The 23,442-nt window shown below is 45.8% G+C and overlaps 1 protein-coding gene across 2 annotated transcripts in view; it reads left to right on the top strand.

Moving 5' to 3' along the window:
• Positions 1 to 23,442, top strand: part of doc2b (double C2-like domains, beta) — a 69,102-nt gene that overhangs the window by 31,086 nt on the left and 14,574 nt on the right. For both annotated transcript variants that reach the window (XR_012927355.1, XM_076031980.1), the window contains exons 2-4: positions 1,623 to 1,702; positions 13,272 to 13,346; positions 19,801 to 19,910. Coding sequence is in view for 1 of the 2 variants with exons in the window: in XM_076031980.1 (XP_075888095.1) it covers positions 1,623 to 1,702; positions 13,272 to 13,346; positions 19,801 to 19,910 (265 nt within the window). In the remaining variant the exon portion in view is untranslated. The remainder of the gene's footprint in view (positions 1 to 1,622; positions 1,703 to 13,271; positions 13,347 to 19,800; positions 19,911 to 23,442) is intronic.

Here is a 23,442-nt window from a genome sequence, read left to right as displayed (position 1 = left end):
CGTGGAGTTGTGGCTGCCTCATCACGGACAGGAAGTGAATTAGAGCGGCTTCCAAAGCCCAGGAGAGGAAAAGTAAACAGGAAGTGATTGCCGAGCCGCCAGTTAATCACAGGAACAGATGGTAAAATAAACCCAAATCTCTCAGGTTCAGTCTGAGAACGGTAACCTTAAAAAAAGTGTTGATTAACTTCCATCCAACTCCCACTTTTCTGTTTTGCGACTACATTAAAAAAAAAAAATCTTATTTCCATCGAGTTGCTAATTGTATTTTCTGCCAAATGTCCTTCCCGTGGCCATTTGAAACCTAATTGAATTTGTTGTGAAATGGACGGCTAATGTAACACTGCCATAAAGTCCATTACTCTCATTTTCTTGCCCCTTTTCACCACTTTGCAGTTGCAGCCTACTGCCGAGAATATCTGCACTCGCCAGCAGCATCGTGTTACGGAATGTCTTTATTCTCTGGGCCTCCCTCTTTTTGTCCTCCATTCAAACCATCCATCCATTTTCAATACCTGCTTATTATTATTATTCCTGAACTCAGGGTTGCAGGGGTCTGCTGGAGTCATAGGGCGAAGGCATGGTGACAACCTGGACAAGTCGCCAGTTCATCGCAGGGCCACATAGAGACAAACTCACACACACTCACACACATGCCTACAGACAATTCAGAGTTCCCAATTGACCTTACATGTATGTTTTTGGGCTGCGGGAGGAAGCCGGAGAACCTGGAGAGAACCCACGCAGACACAGGGAGAACATGCAAACTCCACACAGAAAGGTCCCAGGCCCGGAATCGAACCAGCAACCTTCTGGCTGTGAGACGGCAAGAATGGAATTGATGTATTTTTACCATGTTGCCCCCTCTTCAAACTGCAAATTAAAAATCTAAATTTGAGTCCACAGCAGTGTGTCTGTCCTACCACTCGCTGCATCCACTTGGAGGAGCTGCTCCGATCTTCGGATGCTCTGCTGGTTCTTCTCCTGTACATGTGTGCAAAACTTTCTGCGCTCTGTTCTATGATGGTTTAAAATTGAAAAGGAAAGGCTGCAGTTTGCAGTGTGTGGGCGGGGCTTCGAGATGATGTTTTAGACTTGCGTTGACTCTCTTGTGTGCGCGATTCGCTGACTGAGCTTCTGCTTTCTCCTCTCCATCCGTCTCCGCCTGCTTTGTGACCATGTGACCGTGCACGGCTTAAACCCCGCTTCCCGAAACACAGCCCTGATTGGTTGTCTAGATTCGAAGAAAAGCAGACACGCCAGTTAACTGGACCGTCAAGTTTTCAATCCCACATTTTTAATTGAGTTTAATTGCAGCTTTTGGCGCCTTCATGACTGTGATTTGATTAATTGTGCAGCGCTGATTTGCATTGCACAATCCATCCCCAGTGTGAGCCACACACGCTAACACAAACAAAAGCGACAATGGCAGTGAGTTTTTTTCAAATGTGTTTTTTGGTTGGGTTTTTTTTTTATGTTTTGGGCTTTGAGAGGCTCCTCATTAGCAGGATTGTGTCCCGTCGATGAAAGTGCACAGATAACTTTGTTTCCTCCCTCCCTGGAAAAGCTGCGAGTAATTCCGATTTCCTCTGCTCTCTGTTCTCCTTATCTCCCTCCTGCAGCTACGTTGGGCACCTTGGACTTCAGTTTGCTGTATGACCAGGAGAACAATGCACTGCACTGCACCATTAACAAAGCCAAGGTGAGCCGCCGCCGCGCTGACGCTAACGATGACGTTAGCGCTCGGCCCCGAATGCTGCCGCTGATGTTTCTTTCTTACGTGGATTCACGAGAAATTTTCCAGTCGAATTTTTTTCTCCATCGCGTGTCAGCAGCTGCAGTTACTACGTCCCTTTTTTTACGCAAACTGTGAGACAAATACAAGTAACCAAAACACACACATACACGCGCACTTGGGAGCAGCTAGTTTTGTCTTCGCCGATCCCCAGGAAGGCCGGAACCGTTTCGGCTTTGTTCAGTCATTAAAACAACAGCACCACCTTCATAATGCGTTGGCAAAAAGACAGATTGATTCAATTCAGTCGACGATGACTTATTTTATCTTTTCTTTTTTTTTAATTTTCAAGCTGTTTTCGTTTCGAGCGGCGCAAGCGCTGAAGATGAATCATGTGGAGCGTCCCCTCCCTCGCGTCCTCGGCCTACACGCGCTGGCATAAAGGCCGCGGAATAGCAGCTTGACACGTCCCACGTGTCTTTGTGACGGAAATATTTCAGTCTCAGGAAGCGCTAATTGTTTATGGAGCATATTGCTAACGAGCGGGGCGACGGGCGTTACGTGCGATTGTTTCAATTGTCATGACTGCAGATCGTGAAATGTTTTTTCTACCACCTGAAACCGGATGACTGACGAGGTTTCTCAGTTTTAATTCTCAGGTGCAATTTTTATTTTCTGTTCTTTTCCTTGACTTTTTGCTCTTGACTAACCCGGTTTTCATGCCTCTAAAAAAATAAAAAAATAAAAAAATACTCCACTTGTGCTGTTCCACTCTTAACCAAAGTGCTCTCAGGTGCACATCCAGTTTTTCTTGCAAGTCCCCCGCTGCACGACCTAACAACGTCGAACAATGAAAGTGCCAATCAGGATCGTTTATGACGGACGTTCCGCAGAGCCGCGGTCGCAGAGCCGTCAGGGTGCAGCTGATACTGGCGGCCTTGTTAGCGTGAGTGGCAGGCAGCGGCTGAGAATTTGATTCTAACTCTGTTTTATGACTATATTTCTGGGATAATTGAAGCCTTTCTGCGCCACGTGACTCCTCTCACCTGGCGTCGATCCGATCCGGCCCAATCAGGAATGGTTGCTGCTGTATGTTTAAAAGCAATTACAGCCCTTTTCAGTTTCTACGGTTTTCATGTTCTTCTGAGAAAAACACTTTTTGTCAGCAGCTGTCACGTGCCAGTCAAGTCAACCTCCATTTCTGATTCCGAGCAAACACCTGAAGCAGCCGTCGTCTTTCTTATTCTCATGGACCAAATAGACATTCACTTCACTTGAGTAATTTTTTTTTTGTTAAATTTAAAGTGATTTCCTTTTAATTTTCAACATTACTGCAGTCTCAATCAGTGAAGTGCGCCAGGGATGATTTGTGACACGTCACTGAGTCAGTCACATGATATGGAAAATATGTAAAAGTGCATTTTTATTCACAAGAAAAAAATGACGGCTGAGTTTCCGCAAAATATCCTGAATTTCAAGCAAAATTTCAATTGAAAATGTCACATTACCTCGCAAATAAAGAGGTGATGGAGTTGAGGGCAATCCGTGTGAGTGCGATCCGCGTGAAAAACCTGTCACACAAAATAGTTGATGATCTGGGTAATTTTGAAGCTGAAATTTTAAATGTCGTATTAAGCTGACACCGCCGTCCATTATTGCAGCTCACAGGACGGGAACAAGTCAACTTAGCCGCCTCCAGAACAGGATTGAATTAATTAAAGGGAAACACATGCATGTAGGCGAGACAGAAATAGCTTGGAGCGAACGCCACTTCTCGTGTGTGTGTGTGTGTGTGTGTGTGTGTGTGTGTGTGTGTGTGTGTGTGTGTGTGTGTGTGTGTGTGTGTGTGTGTGTGTGTGTGTGTGTGTGTGTGTGTGTGTGCGTGCGTGTATGCCTGTGTGTGTGCGTGTATGCCTGTGTGTGTGTGTGCGCGTGTGTGTGTGTGCGTGTGTGTGTGTGTGTGCGTGTGTGCGTGTGAGTGAGTGTGTGGATGCATGCGTGTGTGCGTGTGAGTGAGTGTGTGTATGTGTGTGTTCGTGCGTGTGCATGTGAGTGAGTGTGTGCATGCATGTGTGTGTGTGTATGAGTGTGTGTGCGTGCGTGGGGCGCGGTGACTCAGATGAATCCCAGATAACGCAGGCTGAGTCTCAAGGCTTCCATCACTGCGTGACAATGTTGACATTTTAAGGAATCACCCTGAATAAATCACGGCGACCTCGGACGCAAATCTCATCTCTCTTCGGATGAAAATGGGTTGAAATTAGACAAGGGACTTTTTTTTGTCTTTTTCCTGTTTTAGTTTTTTTCAAATGGCGGGGATCAGGCTGCAGAGCCGTCCACAGACCATGTGAAGTGGCTACGTGGGTCTGTTCTCATCTTTTTGTGGCTTCAGATGAGAAGATGGGGGAGGTCGGGGAGGGGACAGGACAGGAAGGTGTCGCCGAGGCGAGGCGGCAGACTAATGAGGTGGCTGGGGGTTGCAAGATGTTCTCCGCAGACTCACAACACCATCAGGAGGGGAGAGAACGTGAGGAGCAGGTCCGACGTGAAGAAGAACGAGGCTTCGGCTGAGCGAGCCGACCGCTCCCTCCACACCCCACCTGTCTTCCCTTTGATCTCTCTCTCTGTCGAACAAACGTGTGTGTGTGTGTGTGTGTGTGTGTGTGTGTGTGTGTGTGTGTGTGTGTGTGTGTGTGTGTGTGTGTGTGTGTGTGTGTGTGTGTGTGTCGTCTGTTCAGCAGTGCAGAGGGTCGAGCACTCTGTCTGTGATCACTGTTGTCGCTCCTCACTAATTGACAAACTCGCATCTTGCAAAATTCACCAGCAAAGCTCCCCTTCTTGTTCTTAACAAATCTATGTAACTATTGAATAGCAAGTAAAAAAAAAAAAAAAACCATTCTAAAAGCTGATGTTTCTTTACATATTTTGGAGCATTGTCTGTCCGTTGGTTTGTGAAAGGGGTCCCAGGCCAGAAGCTAATGCCATCACCTGGAAAAATTTGGGAAACCTGGAAATCAGCCGCTTTGTGATGTCACAAAGGGCACATATACAGCTCCTAGTTTAGTGACCACACGCCCGGTTAGGTGTTTTGGCACCGCCCTCTTTTAGTCCCGTCGGAACAAAAGGTTCAGAGCACCGGCCATTTAAGCAGGAGGCTGTAAACAGAGGGCTAAATATGATGCTCCTCAGTGTCGGGGGGAGTGGGGGGGGGGGGACATCTGTGAAAGGAAGCCAACATACCATACATAACAAAAAACATAACATACCATTCATACCAGACCAATTGAATTTCTTCACGACCAGTTAAGGCGGTTGGTGGCTTCCTATTGGTTCTTTGTCTCCCTCTAAAGTGAGTTTACTGCAGCTACAAGTTACTTTTGCCGCAGCCGAAACTGCTGCTGATCGACTGAGTGACGCTGCCACAGGCTAAAAAATGTCAGATTTCCACTCAATTGCATTCAGATTACCTTCTTTTTTCTTTTCTTTTTTTTTTGCATCACGTGAAATGCCCAATGGGCCACACGGTGGCGCAGTGGTTAGCGCTGCCGCCTCACAGCAAGAAGGTCGTGGGTCCAATTCCGGGTCTGGGACCTTTCTGTGTGGAGTTTGCATGTTCTCCCCCTGTGTCTGTGTGGGTTCTCTCCGGGTTCTCCAGCTTCCTCCCACACTCCAAAAACAGGCATGTGAGGTGAATTGGGAACTCTAAATTGACTGTACGTGTGTATGTGAGTGCGATGGTTGTTTGTCTTTGACCCTGAGTTAACGAGTAAGCTGGTAATGTAAATGGATGCATGGATGGAGATGCCTGATGCACTTCCTGTGCTGCACTTCCTCCTGTGGTGGGATTTTACCGTGACAGAAGAGACGGATGACAAGCATCCTCCCATTTTCTAAAACATCTAAGGAGGGTCATCTGGCCTAAGATAATTGAAGTGCGACACCCGTCGTGGCGGCATGACACATTAGTCACTCAGGGTTGCCATACGGCCCACCAGGGACTTTGTGCTATTGATCGGGACTTTGATGTCATTGATACAAGGGCAGAATTTCACTCTGTCTGTCCGTCTGTTCTCCCCTGATGAGATTTATTTGATCAGTTTATTTCTCTTTCTCTCATAAAATCCACCCGCTGCGTGCTGAAGGTGGATTTTAATTCTTATTTAGTAACATTACATTGATTGATGAACTTAGTTCTGCATCAATCCATTTTCTGTACCCCTCTTCCTCCTGAATTCAGAGTTGCTTGGGTCTGCTGGAGCCTCTCCCAGCTGTCATAGGGTGAAGGCAGGGTGACACCCTGGACAAGTCATCAGTTCATTGCGGGGCCACATAGAGAGAGACAAACAAATATCCAACCATTCACACGTACGGTCATGTTTTTGGACTGGGGGAGGAAGCCGGAGAGCCAACGCAGACACAGGGAGAACATGCAAACTCCACACAGAAAGGCCTCAGGCCTGGAATCAAACCCTCAACCTTCTTGCTGTGAGTCTAACCACTGCGCCACCGTGTGGCCCAGTAGCTTATTTTTTTTATGAAACAGATGCATTCTGGGCCGGGATGCCAAAGAATGACGCTCTTCGCTGGAGGAAGCACTTCCTTGAAATTAAAAATAAGGACGGCGATGACATCATCGGCTCACCTGTGGCCGAGTTGACTCCCTCACTTCCACTGTGACAGTGATGTCCCTCGTGGTTAACCAAACAAGTGCGCCCTCATCAGTGACTCAGACCGGCTGAGCGTAGAGACGGTGGACCGGAGACCTGCTTTTATTTCGCTCCTCCTACGCTTTATTTTTTTTTTCCCCCACCTCAACGCTCGCACACTCCGCCGCAGCCCTTCATTCTTCGCCGCGTCTTCCGCGGCGGGCAGACGGCGCTTTCATCGTCGACGCCCACGCAGGCCCGCGTGTGAGAGCGCGCAACAACACTCGGCTGGCTGTGTTCCTCAGACGTTCCTGTGTTGTGTTCATTACCCCTCTTCGCCTCTGTTTTCATGCCGCCTCGCCAAGCCACTTGTCTTCGCTTTGTGCGGCGCTCGTTGTGCGTCAGCGTCTCGGGGGCGGGGGGGGGACAAAAACAAAAAATCTGAAGCGCGACAGCAGCTTTTATCGCAATGGCTGACAACAAATATATTTGTCGAATTAAAATGAAGCAAAAAGAAATAAATTAATTGGGATATGGAATATGGATTACTATGAATAACTGAATACTAATTGGTCTGCTACTGTTTAATTCTGATGTACGAATCGTTTGGATGCATCCGTTTGTGTGAGTCACCGGCAGAAATGTTTTTCAATGTTAAAACTGCACCCGAGTGGCAGCAAAACATCCGTCAAAGACTGGCCCCTACCTCTGCTTCTGATTGGCTGATGCTTCTTGCCTCTACTTAAAGTGAGGACGAGGGTTCGGAGGAAGGGTAGAGGCAAGGAGTATTGGCCAATCAGAAGCAAGCAGGGCTTCTGACGTAGTCTTTGATAACAAACACCACTAGGTTCTTCAACGACGTCCGCTAACAGCTCGCAGTACTGCCCCCTCCTGGTTGAGGGTAAATCGTTGCATGTGTTTACGATCAGTGTTTGCTTTTCTCGATGCTGGAATGTAAACATACTTGAAATGTTGACTTTGAACACCTCTGAAACTAAAATGAAGATAGAGACAAGCAAAAAAAATAAATAAAAAATAGCACTTAATTTTCATTTCATTTGTCATCGAGTTTCGCAGTTACTGTATGAGGACGTCGGAGCCATTTCAGGGGTCAAGTTTCCCCTTCTTTTCCATCTGCCTGCTATATGTTGTTTGACGCGTTGCATCAGTGGCTGCTTTATGATTATTTTTTTTTCATTTTGCATGATTGTTGTTTTCTGCTTTTTCTTCCTCACCCGACCTTTCTTGCATGCTTCTGTCTGCTCCGTCTTGCTCGTCGGAATAAAAACAGCTTCCCATTCCCAGGTACAAGAAGGTAAGACACCGTGAGTAGCGCAGACCCTCGACCCCCCCCACCACAACTCCCACTGCCCCCACCCAGTGATCCCAGTGCAACACCGACCGCCCTCGCCGAACCTGCCTCGGCCCCCCCCCCCCATGTGGCCTCGTTTGTGTCCCTTGACAAGTGTGATGTCTCCGTCTTCCGACATTTCCAGTAGATGAAACCTTTCAGATCAGATGTAGACATTGAACATGAGAAAAAGCAGCATATTTTAAAGCAGCAGCAGCAGCTGCATTCCCCCCCCCCCGTGGTCACCACGTAGAGAACAAATCAGGACACCTCCGCACAATTGCATTTACATTAAAATTCCACCTGCGCGCAGCAGCGTCGCGGCGACAAGCAAGTTAGCGCCCCAATAAATGTTGAGGAGCTCCTCCCCGTCGATACCAGCCGGCCCTTCTGCCACGTTTCTTTCCACCAAAATCGATGGCACTTCATCACGGGCATAACTGGCTCTGAAACAACGTTGTCCCGCCACGACCCGGCGCCGCGACCCCGGCTCGTCACCTGCACCTCTCCATCATCGCCCGTGACACCCGCCGCTGTCAAGCGGGACCCATCTGTCGCTTCCGCTTGTCCCTCCCCCGTCACTCCTGCGCCGCCTTCGGGATCCTTGACCTGGGCGCCTGCGGCGATCCAGAGCAGTGACCCTGTTCTCTAACATGACGGCGTGTCAGCACCTTCCAAACGAGATAAATGACCCGTTTCATCCGTTCTGCTCTCCGCTGCTGCGGCTGATTGATGCCCTGGCCACCTGCACACACGCTGGCCAGTCACATATGCTAATGAAGACGTATGGAGGCGGCCGGCCAGGAGCAATAGGGAGCACGTGAACTGGGTGGGACACTGGGTGGCAGGGAAAAAATACGGCGTTGGGTTAACTCACACTGTTGGATCCTGAGCTTCAAATGGATAAAACATTATGGGTTTTTGATATTGAAAAATTAACCGACTGGAGTGAGTTAACTCGTGAATAACAGCGCCATGGAGAATTGTGCAGGTAAAGTTTGCATAGTGAATCATTATTATGAAGATGGATCAGTGCAGCAGTGCTCCTCAGTTTGGAACTAAACAGCGAGGAAAGCCTGCAGAAGTTATTATTGTTGTTGCGTAATTATTATCTGTAATTCGTGGTAATTAGTTTTGTCTCTATCTTAAAATGAAACATAATTATTGATTCATTCTTTGAGTAACCATGGATTGACCAATGGATTGAAAGGCTCCAATCTGAATGGTTTTAGGGCAGTTGGAATTTGACCAGACCAATCAGAATTGTTTGAGAAGAAGGAGGCGGAGCTACAGCCAGAGTTTAGTGGAAACTAAGGAAGCTAAGAAGAAAAACGGACTCAGTAAAAACGAAATGATTTTTTTTCTGCGCTTCTCTTCTCAGAAGTGTCGACTCTGACGCTTCTGCACGTCGCCCATCTGCCTTTTTCTCTGTGGTCATTCTTTTTTCTCTCTCCCCCCCCTGTAATTATGATCAGTGGAGTATTCACCGCGTGCCCTCGCAATCAGAGTGGTGACGCAGCAGCTCGTTCATGCCGTTCCAGAGCAGCTGCAGGCTCAGCTCAGGTGTTTCCTCAAGGCAACAGTGGAGGTGCATGATGAGATCGGTGCGTAAACCTCCCCAGCAGCCAATCGCAGCGCTGCCTCGGCAACTCTGGGTAACGCCGTTTGCTGGAAAACACGGCCAGAGCTGCGGAACAACAACAAAAAAAGTGCTGAAACACCCACAGATTCACCAGCTGGGAGAAAATGAAAAAGAAATCAATATAAAGGAGGTTCAGGAGGAATAATCCAAAAAGATGTAAGGCCTGGAGCCGGTTGATATTCGTACATTTTTTTGCAGGGGGGAGGGGCTGCGGTTCAAATTTGATATGTAGCTGAATATATTTGCGGCCGCTGCCGGCAGGAGGCAGGAGGGAAGAGGGAAGCAGATTGGGGAGAAGGAGGGTCACGGCTGGTGTGCAGATTGGAGTTGCAAAAGTGATTCCTGACAGCGCCGCGTCAAATTGTTGGGTTGGTTAAAAAACGCTGCAGACAGCAGAACGCAGGGATTCCTCGACTGCGGCCGTGTGCAGAGAACCAAGAGAGCAAAAATACACTGCGAAATAGCAAGTAAACACATCGCTGTGTGATCACATGGACCAAATATTCAAAGTTCTGAGGAACACAGACAAAGACTGGAGAGGAGAATTTCATTTGCTTTGTAAAGTAGACTTCTAAGTTGGCGTTGGTTGATTTTTGGTTACATCAAATTCCTTTTCAAGTCTTTTCTGTTGATTCACTTTATTATTTGTTTATACATGTGGCAAATAATGCCAGTCATTTGGCCATTTTTAGTCTACCCAAACGACTTGTAGCTCGTAGGCTTTATAGGCTTGTATATTTACTGGGATCTATAAATGTAAAACGTATGAATGTATGTAGATATATAAAGTGTCATAAAGTCACAAAGAATACATTTCTCCCGTGTTTTGATTTGCTACTCAGAACCAGTCACATTTTGTGTAAAGTGCAGCAGGTAATTCACCCGACCAGTCACAATAGTGAGAGTCATTCGATCGGTGTAACTGAATGGCTGCAGCGATGTGTGCAGGAAGCCCCACGTGATGAATGAACTGGTATGAATCTGTTTACGACACTTTCCGACCATGAGACGCAACTTCATCCTACACACAGAGTGCAGTGACCTCCGATCTTTTCCTTACCTTTCGCTCAGTTTGCTTTCAGACAAAATGTCCTTCCTCCCAAACAAAAAAGGCGAAAGAAAGAAAAAAACGGTTCCGGCAGCTTCTCTCAGCCCCTGCGGCGACTCTCGTCTCAGCCATAAAAACGATATATCTGCGGCTCATTTATCATCTTGATGTCTGACTGTGAAGTCGTCGTTTCACCAGCGCATCCTGGAGACGCAAGGAAAACCAACAACATCCTGGGGCGACACTTGAGTTCACGTTTAATGATCATGAAAATAAAGGAATTAATAAATAAATAAATAAAAAGGGGGGGGAGACATGAAAAACACGCGGCTGTCCATGACATTAGTAGAATATATTAGTGAGAAAATTAATTAAATCCTTCTCGAAAGGCTTGTTTTCTCCTCTGGTTCTTGTAACTACAACACTGCTAATCTGCAGCAACAAATGAGTTTACCAGGAAAACGCGGCACAGGAAAATGTGCTCTTCTACAAAGCAGTTGTAATCGGGCTAATTGGCAGGTTGCAAAAACAGCAGTGGCGCTCCCTTAAATACCGCCGTTGAATTTCAATTGCTTTAATGGAACGTCTGGAAATAAAAGACTTTAAGACGGCCCAGTCTGGCCGTCTGAATCCCGCAGCTTTTTCTCAAAGTACTTCCCACTGCGCCATTCTCACTGAAAAGAGGGGTTTTATTCAGTCACTGTCGGCTTTTAACGTAATCTGTCAACCAGTAATGATGACCGTAGAAAAAACGGTTGTACAACTGCACGTTAAATCAGGAATAAATATTGTTAGATATTTCTAAGTGTTTCAATGAGGTAGATTAAATTTTTTTGGAGTGCAAAACATATTATGCAGAAATCATTCTCCTTCTTGTGTCAGCATTTTATTCATTTCCTGTAATTCAGAAGCCACCATCTACTAAATGTCAGGATTTAAAGGGATTAGATTATAATCTGGGCCCCACCACTACCCCAGAGCTAAAATTAGCACTAGCGTGTTAACTGCAGTCAAACATCTGGACTGTCCTTGCAACTCTTTGCTCTTACTATTAAAATCATTTTTGGCTCCAAAGTTTCCAAACGAGCCCCCCCCAAAAAAAGTAAAAACATTCCTCTTTTGTGCATTTTAAATACCGTGATGTCACATCAGGTGACCTGAATCCCGTTGAACTAAAATCCCTCCACGTCCGCTGCCAAAGTGAAACCAGACCCGGGGAAGAGGATCTGTTTTCCCGCTAATCTGATTTGCTGTCCGGTTCTCCTCCGCCTTCCGCGTCCTCCTCATGAGACAGAGCAGAAGGGCTCTTGCGTCTGCGCAGGAGTCTTCCGAGGGAACAGAGTGTCGTCGCCGCACTGCTGGGTTTTTATTGTTTTGTTTTGTTTTTTCTCTGCAAACAGGATGTGAGGCAGCCGTGTTTTGCATTGTTAGAGAAATGGCAGTTTGTCATTTGGCTGCTGAGTGCCGGGGCTTTGAGCTCATCTCCTCTATTAGGCCTGATAACTGTGGTGCAAGTCTTTGAGGTGTTGTGTTGTGTTTTTCCTTCTTCTTTTTTTGTTTTAGTCCATTAAGAAAATATACTTAAAAAAAGAGCCTAAAAAGTAAAAGAAAAAAAAAAGTTTTCTCTTGACAGCGGCTGGCGTCCTTGGTGCAAAACTCTGAAGCTTTTAAGGCTGATTATTTTTCCTGAGGGCTAATGGTCATGTATAATTCAGGGGTGTGTTGTGTTGTGTTGTGCTGTGTGCCTGTGTGTGTGTGTGTGTTTGTGTGGAGAAGGGGGGAGGGGGGTTGCATACCAGATGGAACGCTCCCTAAATCCAAAAAATCTTTGGATTCTGCAGCTCGTTCCTGAGGAGGTTTTTTGTGTTGCTGAAAAGAGCAACAAGTGAGTCCAGTTGCACGGAGGCCTGTTGAGCTGCACTGATCAAAATCTTAACAATGCATTCGTGGGGAATTTACACTTTCGATTGAAAATAGAGAAAGAGCTGTCTGTTTTGTTTTTTTTTTCAACAAAAAAAGGGAAGAGATGAGATGTTTTGTTCTTCCACAGACTTTGGAAGAAGGAAAAACCTCTTTGAATGTCCCATCGCAGAGAACTCGTTTTTTCCTCTTCCAAATGATTGGGCCCAGTGTGATGGCAGTCTCTGTCGCAGTGGTGCAACAAACTGAGAGTGAAACTGACAATACACCACAACAGAGTGGCCTCAGGTGAAGTGTCTCACCTGTTTTTGTTTTGGGGGAGAGCTGTTGTGTTTTAAACTGAGCTGCGCTCGGTTTGTGTTTGTTCTATTTATTCCCCCTCTGTGTTTCAGAGCCCTCTAGGCCCTGATGGCTCAGCTTTTGCTCCCTGACGCCCACACGGCAGTGTTGTTTTATTTGGTCAGTGTATGAGTGACCTTTCTGCTCTGATCCCTCTCAGAGTCTCATTGATTTGCTCCTCAAAGTAGTGTAAAAAAGAAAAAAGCAGGGTTAGCTAGCGTTGAACCATGACGAAGGTTTAAAGTCAATGACTGTAGAGAAGAATTGAACTGGATCAAATAAGTCAAGTGTTGCTTGTGTTACTTGTTCAACTTGGTAAAAGCCTTGTGGACATTAAAATCACATTTAAAGACAATAAAAGTCTTTCTAATATTTATGGCCTATGCTTATCCCATCACATCCATTCAATCCTTGAAAATGCATTATTGATGTTAGCAGTCTTAAATGTTTAACAAGGTGTGGCCGGAAGATGAGTTTGGATGGATGAAGTTTGGGTGAATCATCACCTGTCTTTCAGTCAGCTGACTCAGACTGGCTGAGAGTTTTTGGACTTTCTGTTCATTTGATTTTGTCCTGATTTGGTTCTGCAGGGGCTCAAGCCGATGGACTACAACGGGCTGTCCGACCCTTACGTCAAGCTGCACTTACTGCCAGGAGCCAGTAAGGTGAGTCTGAACTCTTTCATTTGAGTCCTTAGTGTCGTTCGCAGTCAATGCTCAAGGCTCATAGTAGCGCCGTGACCGTCTCTGACCAACGTCCCCTCACTCGTCCTTCACGTTGGGAGGACGTTAAATGATACATCCACAAGGGGGGGCAACTTTCAGACAGCCGTCTAATTGTGCATCTCAGTCCCTCTGCTGTGTACGACTTACCCGTCCCTCTGTCTCTGTCACACACAATCCTGCCACGTGATGATGTTCTTCTTTGCTGTCTGAATTACAGGATGCACTGCTCAACATTTCCCCCAGTGGCCTCCAGCGGTAATGATGTAGTGAACAGTGTACGGACAGACTGTACCACCAGTGTCCAGACAGCCCCAGCTGTCTTTTACTGCTCCCACCAAACTTCATGGTTACATCCATCCATCCATCTGCACCCTGGACAAGTTCATCGCCAGTTCATCGCAGGGCCACACACCTACGGACGATTTAGAATTCCCAATTGGCCTCACACGCATGTTTTTGGACTGTGGGAGGCAAAATCTGTTTTTTTCAAATGAGCCAAATTATCTCTTCCGGCTTTGTGATGATTCTGGCTCATGGACAGCAAGGAGGCAAACTAATAGTTTCACCGGGATTTTCCCATTTCTTCATATTATCTCAGTGGAAGAAATTGCCGGCTGCTCTCGGCGTGCACACACACTGGTGGTGTGTTTCTTGCGACACAATTAGTTTTCTTGGTGTTTCGGGGGAGGGAATTGAGTAATGAGTACGATATTTGCAAAACAAGCCGTAATTATGAGCACAGCAACGTAACAATTAGTCATTGTGAAAGTGAGAGGGCGCCATGACAATAAAACAATAGTCAGCGAACACATGGAACAGCATGAAACGGATCAATAGTCGGCCTGCTGCTGCTCCGAAGCGGAGCACTTTAAGCCGCTAGTCACTGACTTATACTGGAAATGCGTCGACCGCCGGCGGAAGCATCTGTGACAGTAAAACCTCAGACAGATTGGATCCTGGCAGATTGCAGCGTGTGTTGTTCCCATCGCGGTGATCCAAATGATTTGGCTCTTGCAGAGAAAAATTAGTTTTTACGCTGTGGAACCAGTGTTTACGCAACAGCAACCTCCTGTCCCCGCTGAGCGCCGTCTGACTGGCTGCAGGAAACAACCAAATTAGAACAAAACAAAGTGGGCAACAAAAAACTCCCTGAACTGTTAATAACACAAAACCATTTTACATTTATTTGAGTTTTTTAGTGTTTCTCTTCTACAAGACAGGACTCATGATTAATGTTTGTATATTTTTAAGTCATGGACTTTTGAATCTTTCTTTTCTACTACTTTTCTAAATTCCGGATAATCCTCAGAAATGACTTTATTCCGGCTTCCTACGTGTTTTGTCTCAACTCATTCCGATTGGCTGATGCATTTTGATGCATTATGTCAGTTGATGGGCATGAGAAGTGACACTATTACTTCCAGCAATTCCATTGGCATGAGTGCGCTGCCATCTTTGATGCCTCATCTAGTTGTTATAATATCTTGAAACATATTCATAGTGGGGTGCAGTGGTAAGTGAGTGCTGTCGCCTCACAGCAATGGGTCATGGGGCCTCACTGTGTGGAGTTTGCATGTTCTTCCTGTGCATGCGTGGCTTCTCTCCATGTTCTCCAGCTTCCTCCCACACTCCAAAAACATTCACGTGAGGTGAATTGGGAACTCTAAAATGACCGTAGGTGTGTGTGTGAGTGCGAATGGTTGTCTGTCCTTCTGTGTGGCCCTGCGATGAACTGGCGACTTGTCCAGGGTGTCACCCTGCCTTTGCCCTATGACGGCTGGGAGAGGCTCCAGCAGACCCCCGCAACCCTGAGCGCGGGAGGAAGCGGGTATAGACGATTTTCACAGTGACCACCCAGAGTTGTGTCACCCTAAAAGATCATTTTAACTGAAGACTCTGATAAAATTGAGAGAAAATCTTGCCCCACCCCGAGAGCCCTTCTCGCCACCGGCAGTAAAACACTGCGCTGTTGTCACCTTCTGCCCGCTCCGTATTCTCTCTGCTCGCTCCTAAAATAATCATTAGGTTTGGTCTAAGAGGCTCATTAACACCCGCTGAAGAGGTCATAAGTTCTGCCAGCGCACTAATCAGAAGTGAAGTTTCACGCTCGGCTGCCAAGGCTGATCACAGCTCCGTCTCCCGCGAGGCCTCAGTCAAAGAGCGAAAAGGCAGCAATTACCCCAGATTAGGCTGCTGATTTGCCGGATGTGGATTGAATGCTGTAAAGTGACAACGTTTTCGCAGCAGCACAAGCTGATTTACGTTCCGTACAGTAGTTGCTGCAAATATGTTCTTTGTGCAGTACAGTAGAAGCCCAGTGGCACTTTTTGTCTCGTGATGCTGATCATCCCTAAGAAAAAAAAACAAAAATAAATAAATAAATCAAGTCATGAATAATAGCTCTGAAACTAGTTTATGGATTGTTTTGCTTGTCATAAATCTATTGGCTCGTTTGGGCAATGAGGCTGAAATTGATTCATCGCAAACAAAACTCCAACATTATTCAATACAATATTGTATTTTTCATTAAGTACCAAAAGCAAGATTCAAAAGGAAAGAAAACAGCGTTTGATGGCAGAAGTTGGATGCAGTTTTTGAAGACCCAGCCCCACAGGCCAACCAGCAAATGATCTTCTGTGATTTTAACATTGACCCTTTAATTTTCCCTCTAGGTTGCATTAAATCATCTGACCATCATTAAATGTCTCCCATTATAAAAAATGTTTTGCAGCAATAATCTGCGTCTCTAGCCCATCAATGAGCTCTCCAGTAGGGAAGAAAGTCCAGCCATTTATTTTTCTTCTGCGCTTTTCAGACAGTGTGACCTAAAAAACACTGCTGGAAACAACAAGCCCATGTGATGTCACAAAGGGCATCTGTACCCTCAAACAGGTGTTGGCTCCGCCCCCTTAGAACTGCTTTGTTTTTGTCCCAGACGCGCATGGAAAAAGCTCCCGCAAAGCATCAGTTTTAGCAGGAGGCCGCAAACAGAGGGCTAAATACGGTGATTTCTGGAGATCTATAACATCTTTTCGATAATTATTCATTCTTCAGTGGAGTCTGGGATGAAGTAAAGACACAAATTGGCACCTTTAAATTTTGATTGATACACACGTGGAGGTAATTTCCCAGCATCAGGAACGCCGTCTGTTTATTTGTCGCTCTAACTGACGGAGCCGTGGAAAACCTTTTCACTCGCAATCACACAAACCAATTTCCTGCGCAACTCGTCTCCACGCGTTTAATCAGCACTTAGGGGCCTTATTTCCTTTTCCATCTCGCAGCGATTGTCAGTCACTGCTGTGTTTCATTGTGTTTGGGCGAGTGAGAGCCGCCGCGCAACTGCAGCGTGGCTGCCGCTCGCCGTTTCTGCCAGCTCCACCCCCCACCCTCACCCCCTCTCCCCGGCGGCTCTCGGGGGTGGGGACAGTGCTGGTCTCCAGACCGATGCAGCGCTTGGAGCTGTGACCCACAGGTCCAGGAGGAAAATGCAGCAATAATTGGCTTGATAATGAGCCTTTTTAGCCTCGGCGGCTGGAGTGACTTGCGACGGCGGACGCTCATTTGCAAAGCACACACACACACACACACACACACACACACACACACACACACACACACACACAACACACACACACACACACACACACACACACACACCCCTCCCCCCACTGCAGGCAGGTGCCAGTGAGGGCAGTGGACTCCCTTTCAGCCAAGGGATAATACTCCAGCATGAGATCACCTCGGCTCCCTTGTTATTCCCTCAAATTGTAACGTCCCGCCACCCCGGGGCTGCCTCGCGTTGAGCCTTTGAAAACCTTTAATTAAATCCTCGTCCAGTCATGATGGCTGGGGGTTCAACTCACCCCGTTGTAATTTATTGACTCACCTGACCGCAAGTGACTCGACGAAGGCTTTTGTTTAACTCATCGCCCCCGCACGCTGTTTGTCATCCTGCCAGCCGTCCACTTAGACGGCCCTCCCAGTCGGCCCTTATTGTATTAGAGAGTTCCTGACTGTTGTTTACAAGCTGGCAGCGGCTTCCTGTTTCCGCCTCTCTCGCCTCGTTGGCTGAGTGTCTTTCAAAAAAAAAAGAAAAAAAAAACTCAGCGTAGAGCTTTTTAGGATGGATGTGCCAGATTGTGTAGTGCTGTCCCACTGGTTGCTAGAATGATCAATAAATATATCAATCATATCATCAATAATCTTGATGTGAACAAGATGTGAACATCAGCCTAGACTCGAGCAATAGACGGCTGATCAATCAGGGTGTCTCCAGCATCTGCATTTGAAGCACGGGACGCACAGAAGGATTTTATGAATCTTAAAAGATTTTTTTAAACTTAGCAACAGCCCTCAACAAACAATAAACACAACACAAAACATGGAAGTGGACAGTAATAGTAATGGTTGTCTTGGGGACTTTTGCCAACTGAACTAAAAAAAATAGACTGGGGGAAAAAACCAGTAGACAGCGTGAACACAGAGTTTTGTTTTGACAGTGGTCCGACTTGGCAGTGACATTAAATAGACATTGGTGTGTTTCCCACAGCTCAAAGAGCTGCTCCTCCATTTCTGACATCCAGCCAACTTAGTGCTTCTGGTCGGCCACGTTTGTTTTTATTTACGCCTGCTTCCTTGTTCCTCGGTGGGCTCGCCTCTTCATCGGCTACATTCTGTCTCATGTCACAATTCCCATAGTCGTCGACTTTCCCCACACACAAGAAGAGTTTTGTGTAGAAAAATCGAACAAGTCTAATATTTACAATAGTCGGCGCCCAACCATGACCAATTTGACTTAACACACCTCAGGATGACCTTATAAAACGTTTCAAAATCTAGCATTTGCCATCCTTGGTTGGGAAGGTGAAAACTCTTTATGTGTTTACCCAGCTTGAGTTTGCACAGACCCAACTTCAGGAAGCTCTTCCTCTCCTCTCTGGGTGCGACATCCTCTCGGAGGCTCCTTGATGCAGCTCCTGGTGATCAAACTACTCCCCGTTAATGCAACAAATTCATTGAAAGTTCTTGTGTCTCGAGCGCAGAGCCGCCATTTGTCACACCTCCAGTCTTTCTTTTTTTTTTTTGTCTTGATACTTTTGGCACTGGCCACTTCAAGCTTATCTAATGCTCATGTAACTCTCACTATTTCAACAAAGTGGATGTGGAGTACTTAGCGGTGCATGCGAACAGACCCTGATGTGTGGCGAGGGACCCATTAACCACTCCAGCGTTTGTTCACTTGGAATCTGTCGAAGCTGGACGGGGGGGGGGGAATCCAAGGCGGGTCAAAGCCTCGCCGCTCTTTAAAAATAGGCCCAGCAACACCTCCACATCTCACAAATTAAAAGGAAATCAAAAGCTGCAAGTGTTCCTCGGCAGCCGCTGTGCCAAGCTCCTGCTGCTGTTGCCAGATTTGCCGACAGTCCCTCTGGTTCACGAGCTCGGCGACCCTGTTGTCAGCCCGTCGGCGGCGCTTTGGCAGGCACGCTGCAATATTAGGAGCTCATTCAAATCTGTTTTTTTGATTTTCTATGTTGTCATTTGCAGAACTGGATTGAACTTTAACTGAACACCAGACATTTCTTAGACTCTGCCTGCAGTGTTGCAACTAACCAAACCATGGATGAGCAATGTTTTTTTTGGGGGGGGGTTTACTCCTGGACTCATGTTTGCCACATGTTGGTCACTTGTTTAATTCTGGCCTTTATTATGTATTACAGAAAGCATTGTGTTTCCATACTGTACTTAAAATGCTGAATAATGAGGTTTGACTTCAACCTTGTTAGTCTTTATCCAATAACTGTTTAACCACATTAAGGTTTTTATTCCACATATTCCCTCTGTTTGAACAGAGACTAAAGGTGCATGCCGCGCTCTTTCTTGGTGTTTGATGTCTAGTTTAAAATTTATTCCTGACGCAGGCCTATGGATTTTTTTCTTTTCCTCTAGAAAATATAAGACCAGCGGAAACACAGCACAGCTGCAGCGTTTGTTCCTGTCGTTCAACGTCTGCCCATTCATCACTCAGCATCTTCGTCCGCTTGTCACCTCATGCAAATGCAGCCTGTTGTTTATTTAGTTCGGTCCATGCAGTGTTCAGTGTGCGGCGGCGAGTTGTTGTTTTTTGTGTTTTTTTTTATGTTTTTATTTTTTTGCCTGTGCTCGGCGCCGGACGTCAATATATCGACAAATTTTCACCAGGCTGGGCGGCTTTGTGCGATTTTTTTTTTGATTTTTTTTTTCCCGCTTGTTTGCAGAAATCTGGCAGCATTTCACCGACAGCTGAGGGATCACCGAGGGCTGCCGCCGCTAGTTACTCAAACAAATGATGTTAAGCATTGTGGAATAATCAGCTCTGCCACTTGTTCTCTTTTTCTTCCTCTTCTTCCAGGCCAATAAACTTCGCACCAAGACGCTGCACAACACGCTCAACCCTGTGTGGAGCGAAACCCTGACCTACTACGGCATCACCGACGAGGATATGGTCCGAAAAACACTCAGGTAGCGTCCAGTCAGTTGTCTGAGCCCTGAGGAGGGAGGGAGGAAGAGAGGGAAGAATGGAAAAGGGGGGGGGGGGATGGCCAAAACATATTGAGACGAACAGAGAAGAGGGAGAAATTCATGAAACAAAGGGGGGAAGAGGACGCACGAGGAAAGTAGGCAATAAAGAAAATAATACAAATTGATATAAAATAATATAAGGGAAGAAGAACTGAGGGAATTCAAGAGTGTAGAACACACAAACAATGAATGAGTAAAGGAAGTTGAAGGATGGAGTGAAGGATAGAAAATGATCATTGACGAGCAGCCAGGGGAGGCAGGTAAGACAGAGCCTCACCTGACAATCTTGGAAAGAAACAAATGTAGCGTGAAAAAAAGAATTAAATGGTTCTATTTATGGCTATACCTTTAAAACGCAAATCACTTTAAAGGTATTTTTCAGTTAACGTCACCAGTTTTAACTTGTTTTTTATTCAAAATCGCTGGATTTTCACATTTACTGTTCAAGTACTGAGCAGAGAAGAGCGGTGAGGCAGCAGCCTGCTGTGCCTCTCCATAGATTGCACAATGACTCATTAACTGTGCTGGTGCCCTCTGCAGCGAGACCGTATTTCTGTCTCTCTATATGTCGCTATTAAAATCTGGAAGTTTAGTAGCAAAAACTTTTGCTACTAAACTTCCAATGCACAGTTTTTTTTGTCACAGACTGTATGTGTGTTACTAGTGCCTTGGGCTGAGCGATCATCAAACTGCTGCAAAGAGCCAATAAGTGAGGCATGCAGTTCTCCCTGGGCGCACGTGATCCCAGGGATCCCGGCTGCAGAATACAGTCAGTGAGACAAAGACTTTTAAAACTGAAGAACGGCAAAGACAACTTCTATGATCGAGTTATCGTTACTTTTGTTCAAAAGGAGCAGCACATGGACTTCATTTATAAGTAAAGTTAAGACTATGATAATGTTTTTTTAAATCAAATGTGCTTTTTTTGTGTGCTCAACTTCAACTTCAACTTTATTGTCAGACATCACACATACTCGACATATGACATGATGAATGAAATTTCGATCCTCACAGACCCCCGGTGCAAGGCAGAGAAAAGCAAAATAAATAAATAAATAAATAAATAAAATAAAATAAAATAAAAAATACAGTGCTACAGTTCTGTATTTTTGTGTGAAGAAAGCTGATAAGAGATTTTAAACATAACCCGTTAACTGCTGCCAATCAAATGGTGAATAAGCTGCTATGTCGGGTTCATAAGTTTGTAAATCTGATTGTGATGAAGTCAGTGCCTCACCAGCCATGAACCTCACCGCACATCACTGAAATTGATGATCGGAAATAACAGAAAAAGAGTAAAGTGGGGAGGGACCAAAAACAACAGGTGGCAAAGTGGCAGTGTGGAAAGGCTGTGAGCGGTGTGGTGGCAAGAAAATAGATGGAAAGTTCCAAACATTTATGCAAGAGGAAGTGAAAATGTTTAGAGAAAGGATGAAGGTTTAAAGGGATACCTCATCTCTCGCTATGCGATGACGCGAACAAAAGATCTGGTGGCTGCTTTTACCAACACAAATAACTCTCTGGGGGTTCACAGATTTGGAGTTAATTCTATTCAAGAAGATAAAAATAGAGGTGAAGACGTCAAACCTCACGTTAGCAATCTTAACTGCGCAGCGACACCTGTTGCCTGCAGGACCTGCACACCTGGCAGCCAGTCACTTTTGAAAACCACATGAGACAGATGTCAGATATGGACACAGCAATGTTTTCAAGCAGCTGAATCAAAGATTGATAAGAAAAAAGAAATTCTTTTGGTGCCGTTTTTGTCTGCAAGTCTTGTGCCATGTTCCTTGTAAGTTGCATGTATTTGCTAATTCATACAGTGTATTCTTTGACCAGGTTGCGAAAATATCGCCAGCAACCCGAACGGCATGAAAGTACCTTTAAAATATAGAGGGGACGGACAAAATGGTTCTCCATTTTGTCCGTCCCCTCTATATTTTAGTGGACGGAAGTGAAAGCAACGGGGGAGGAAGGAGGGAAATTAAAATGTTGCAGATGGGAAATGAAGGTGTAGGGAGAGAGGAAATTAAAGCAGCAGAGGGGGCAAGGAGAAGAAAGAGAAGAAGGAAAGGACTGAAGGAGTGAAGGAAAGGGTGGGAGAGGAAGGAAGCAAGGAAGCGAGGTGGGATGAAGAAACGGGAAAGGAAAAGAAGGGAGCAAAAAAAAACAACAGAGGCAGCGGTGAGGAAGTGGGGGGTGGGGGGGTGCGGTGGAGGGAAACACGCCTGGGGTTATGTTTTAGATTTTACAAGCTGTAGAAAATGGTTTCCAGGTAGTGCTGACGTTCCACTCGGGTTTTTTTCCTCTCTCTCTCACTCTCTCTCCCCCTCTCTTGCTCTCTCGCTCTCTCGGCGCAGCGACATTCGAGTGCAGAGTGGTGATTTTTTTTTTTTTCAATTTGCCTGGAAATATAGGTGCGATAACATCCTTGCAGTTTTACATCCTTTTGTTTCCGTCGTCTCCACACAGTATTTTTGTTAAGGTGGCATAACTGCCCGTTTAGTTCAAGGTGTTCGTGTGTGTGTGTGTGTGTGTGTGTGTGTGTGTGTGTGTGTGTGTGTATTTTTTATTTTATTGAGTTATTTATTTTTTTCTACTGCACATAAAAAATAGAGCTGAAACCAGCACGAACTGGAAAGATAAATATGACGATGTTATACAACTTGCCACTGGACTGTTCTTTTATTTTTACCAATTTGTTAACAGTGAGGTGGAAGTAGGTTATATAATCTTATGTGTAATCGTTGTAGTGGTTGTAGAACACAGAGTGTGTGTGTGTGTGTGTGTGTGTGTGTGTGTGTGTGTGTGTGTGTGTGTGTGTGTGTGTGTGTCATAACAGTGTCCCAGTGTCTCACACTTCAGGTCAGAAGTTGCTATTTATAAGACATGTTTTTCCACTCGAGCAAAAGCATTGAATTTTCCCCCCAAATGTACCAAAAACCAGCTTTTCCTCGCACAACCTCGCAGGCATGACAAAGACTTTTGCTTTTCATCCAAATGGCAATCAATCAAACTGTATGAACGTAACAGTGAAGCTGTGCTTTACAATTTAAAGCCTTATTTATCCCATGACGTTACTGATTGACAGTTTACATGGTCGCTGGAGAAAGAAGCGGGACCTACAATTCACGTTTAAGCTGAGAGGAAAGAGGAAGCTAAACCTGCAGCGTGGCAGCTTTACTGCAAGGCCGACTGGCTCCAGTGGCAGTGAAAGGAATTTGATCGGATCACAGTGACTGTGGTTTTTAACACATCAATCAATCCAACACATTCAGGAAAACATAGGAGTGTTGCCCTCTCTCTTGCCCTGCCTCAGGTGGAGGAGTTCAAGTATATCGGGGTCTTTCTTGTTCACGAGTGAAGGGAACATGGAGCGCGAGATCGGCATGCGGTGGTGAAGAAGGAGCGAAGTTGAAAGGCAAAGCTCTTGATTTGCTGGTCGACCTACGTTCCCACCCTCACCTATGGT

The sequence above is a fragment of the Nelusetta ayraudi genome, unplaced genomic scaffold (assembly GCF_046127955.1).
Source record: "Nelusetta ayraudi isolate G7.1 ecotype Tasmania unplaced genomic scaffold, CSIRO-AGI_Nayr_v1 ptg000033l, whole genome shotgun sequence".
NCBI classification, from domain to species: Eukaryota; Metazoa; Chordata; class Actinopteri; order Tetraodontiformes; family Monacanthidae; genus Nelusetta; species Nelusetta ayraudi.
Note: the sequence above shows the minus strand (reverse complement) of the source record. Positions and strands in the feature narration are given on the sequence as shown.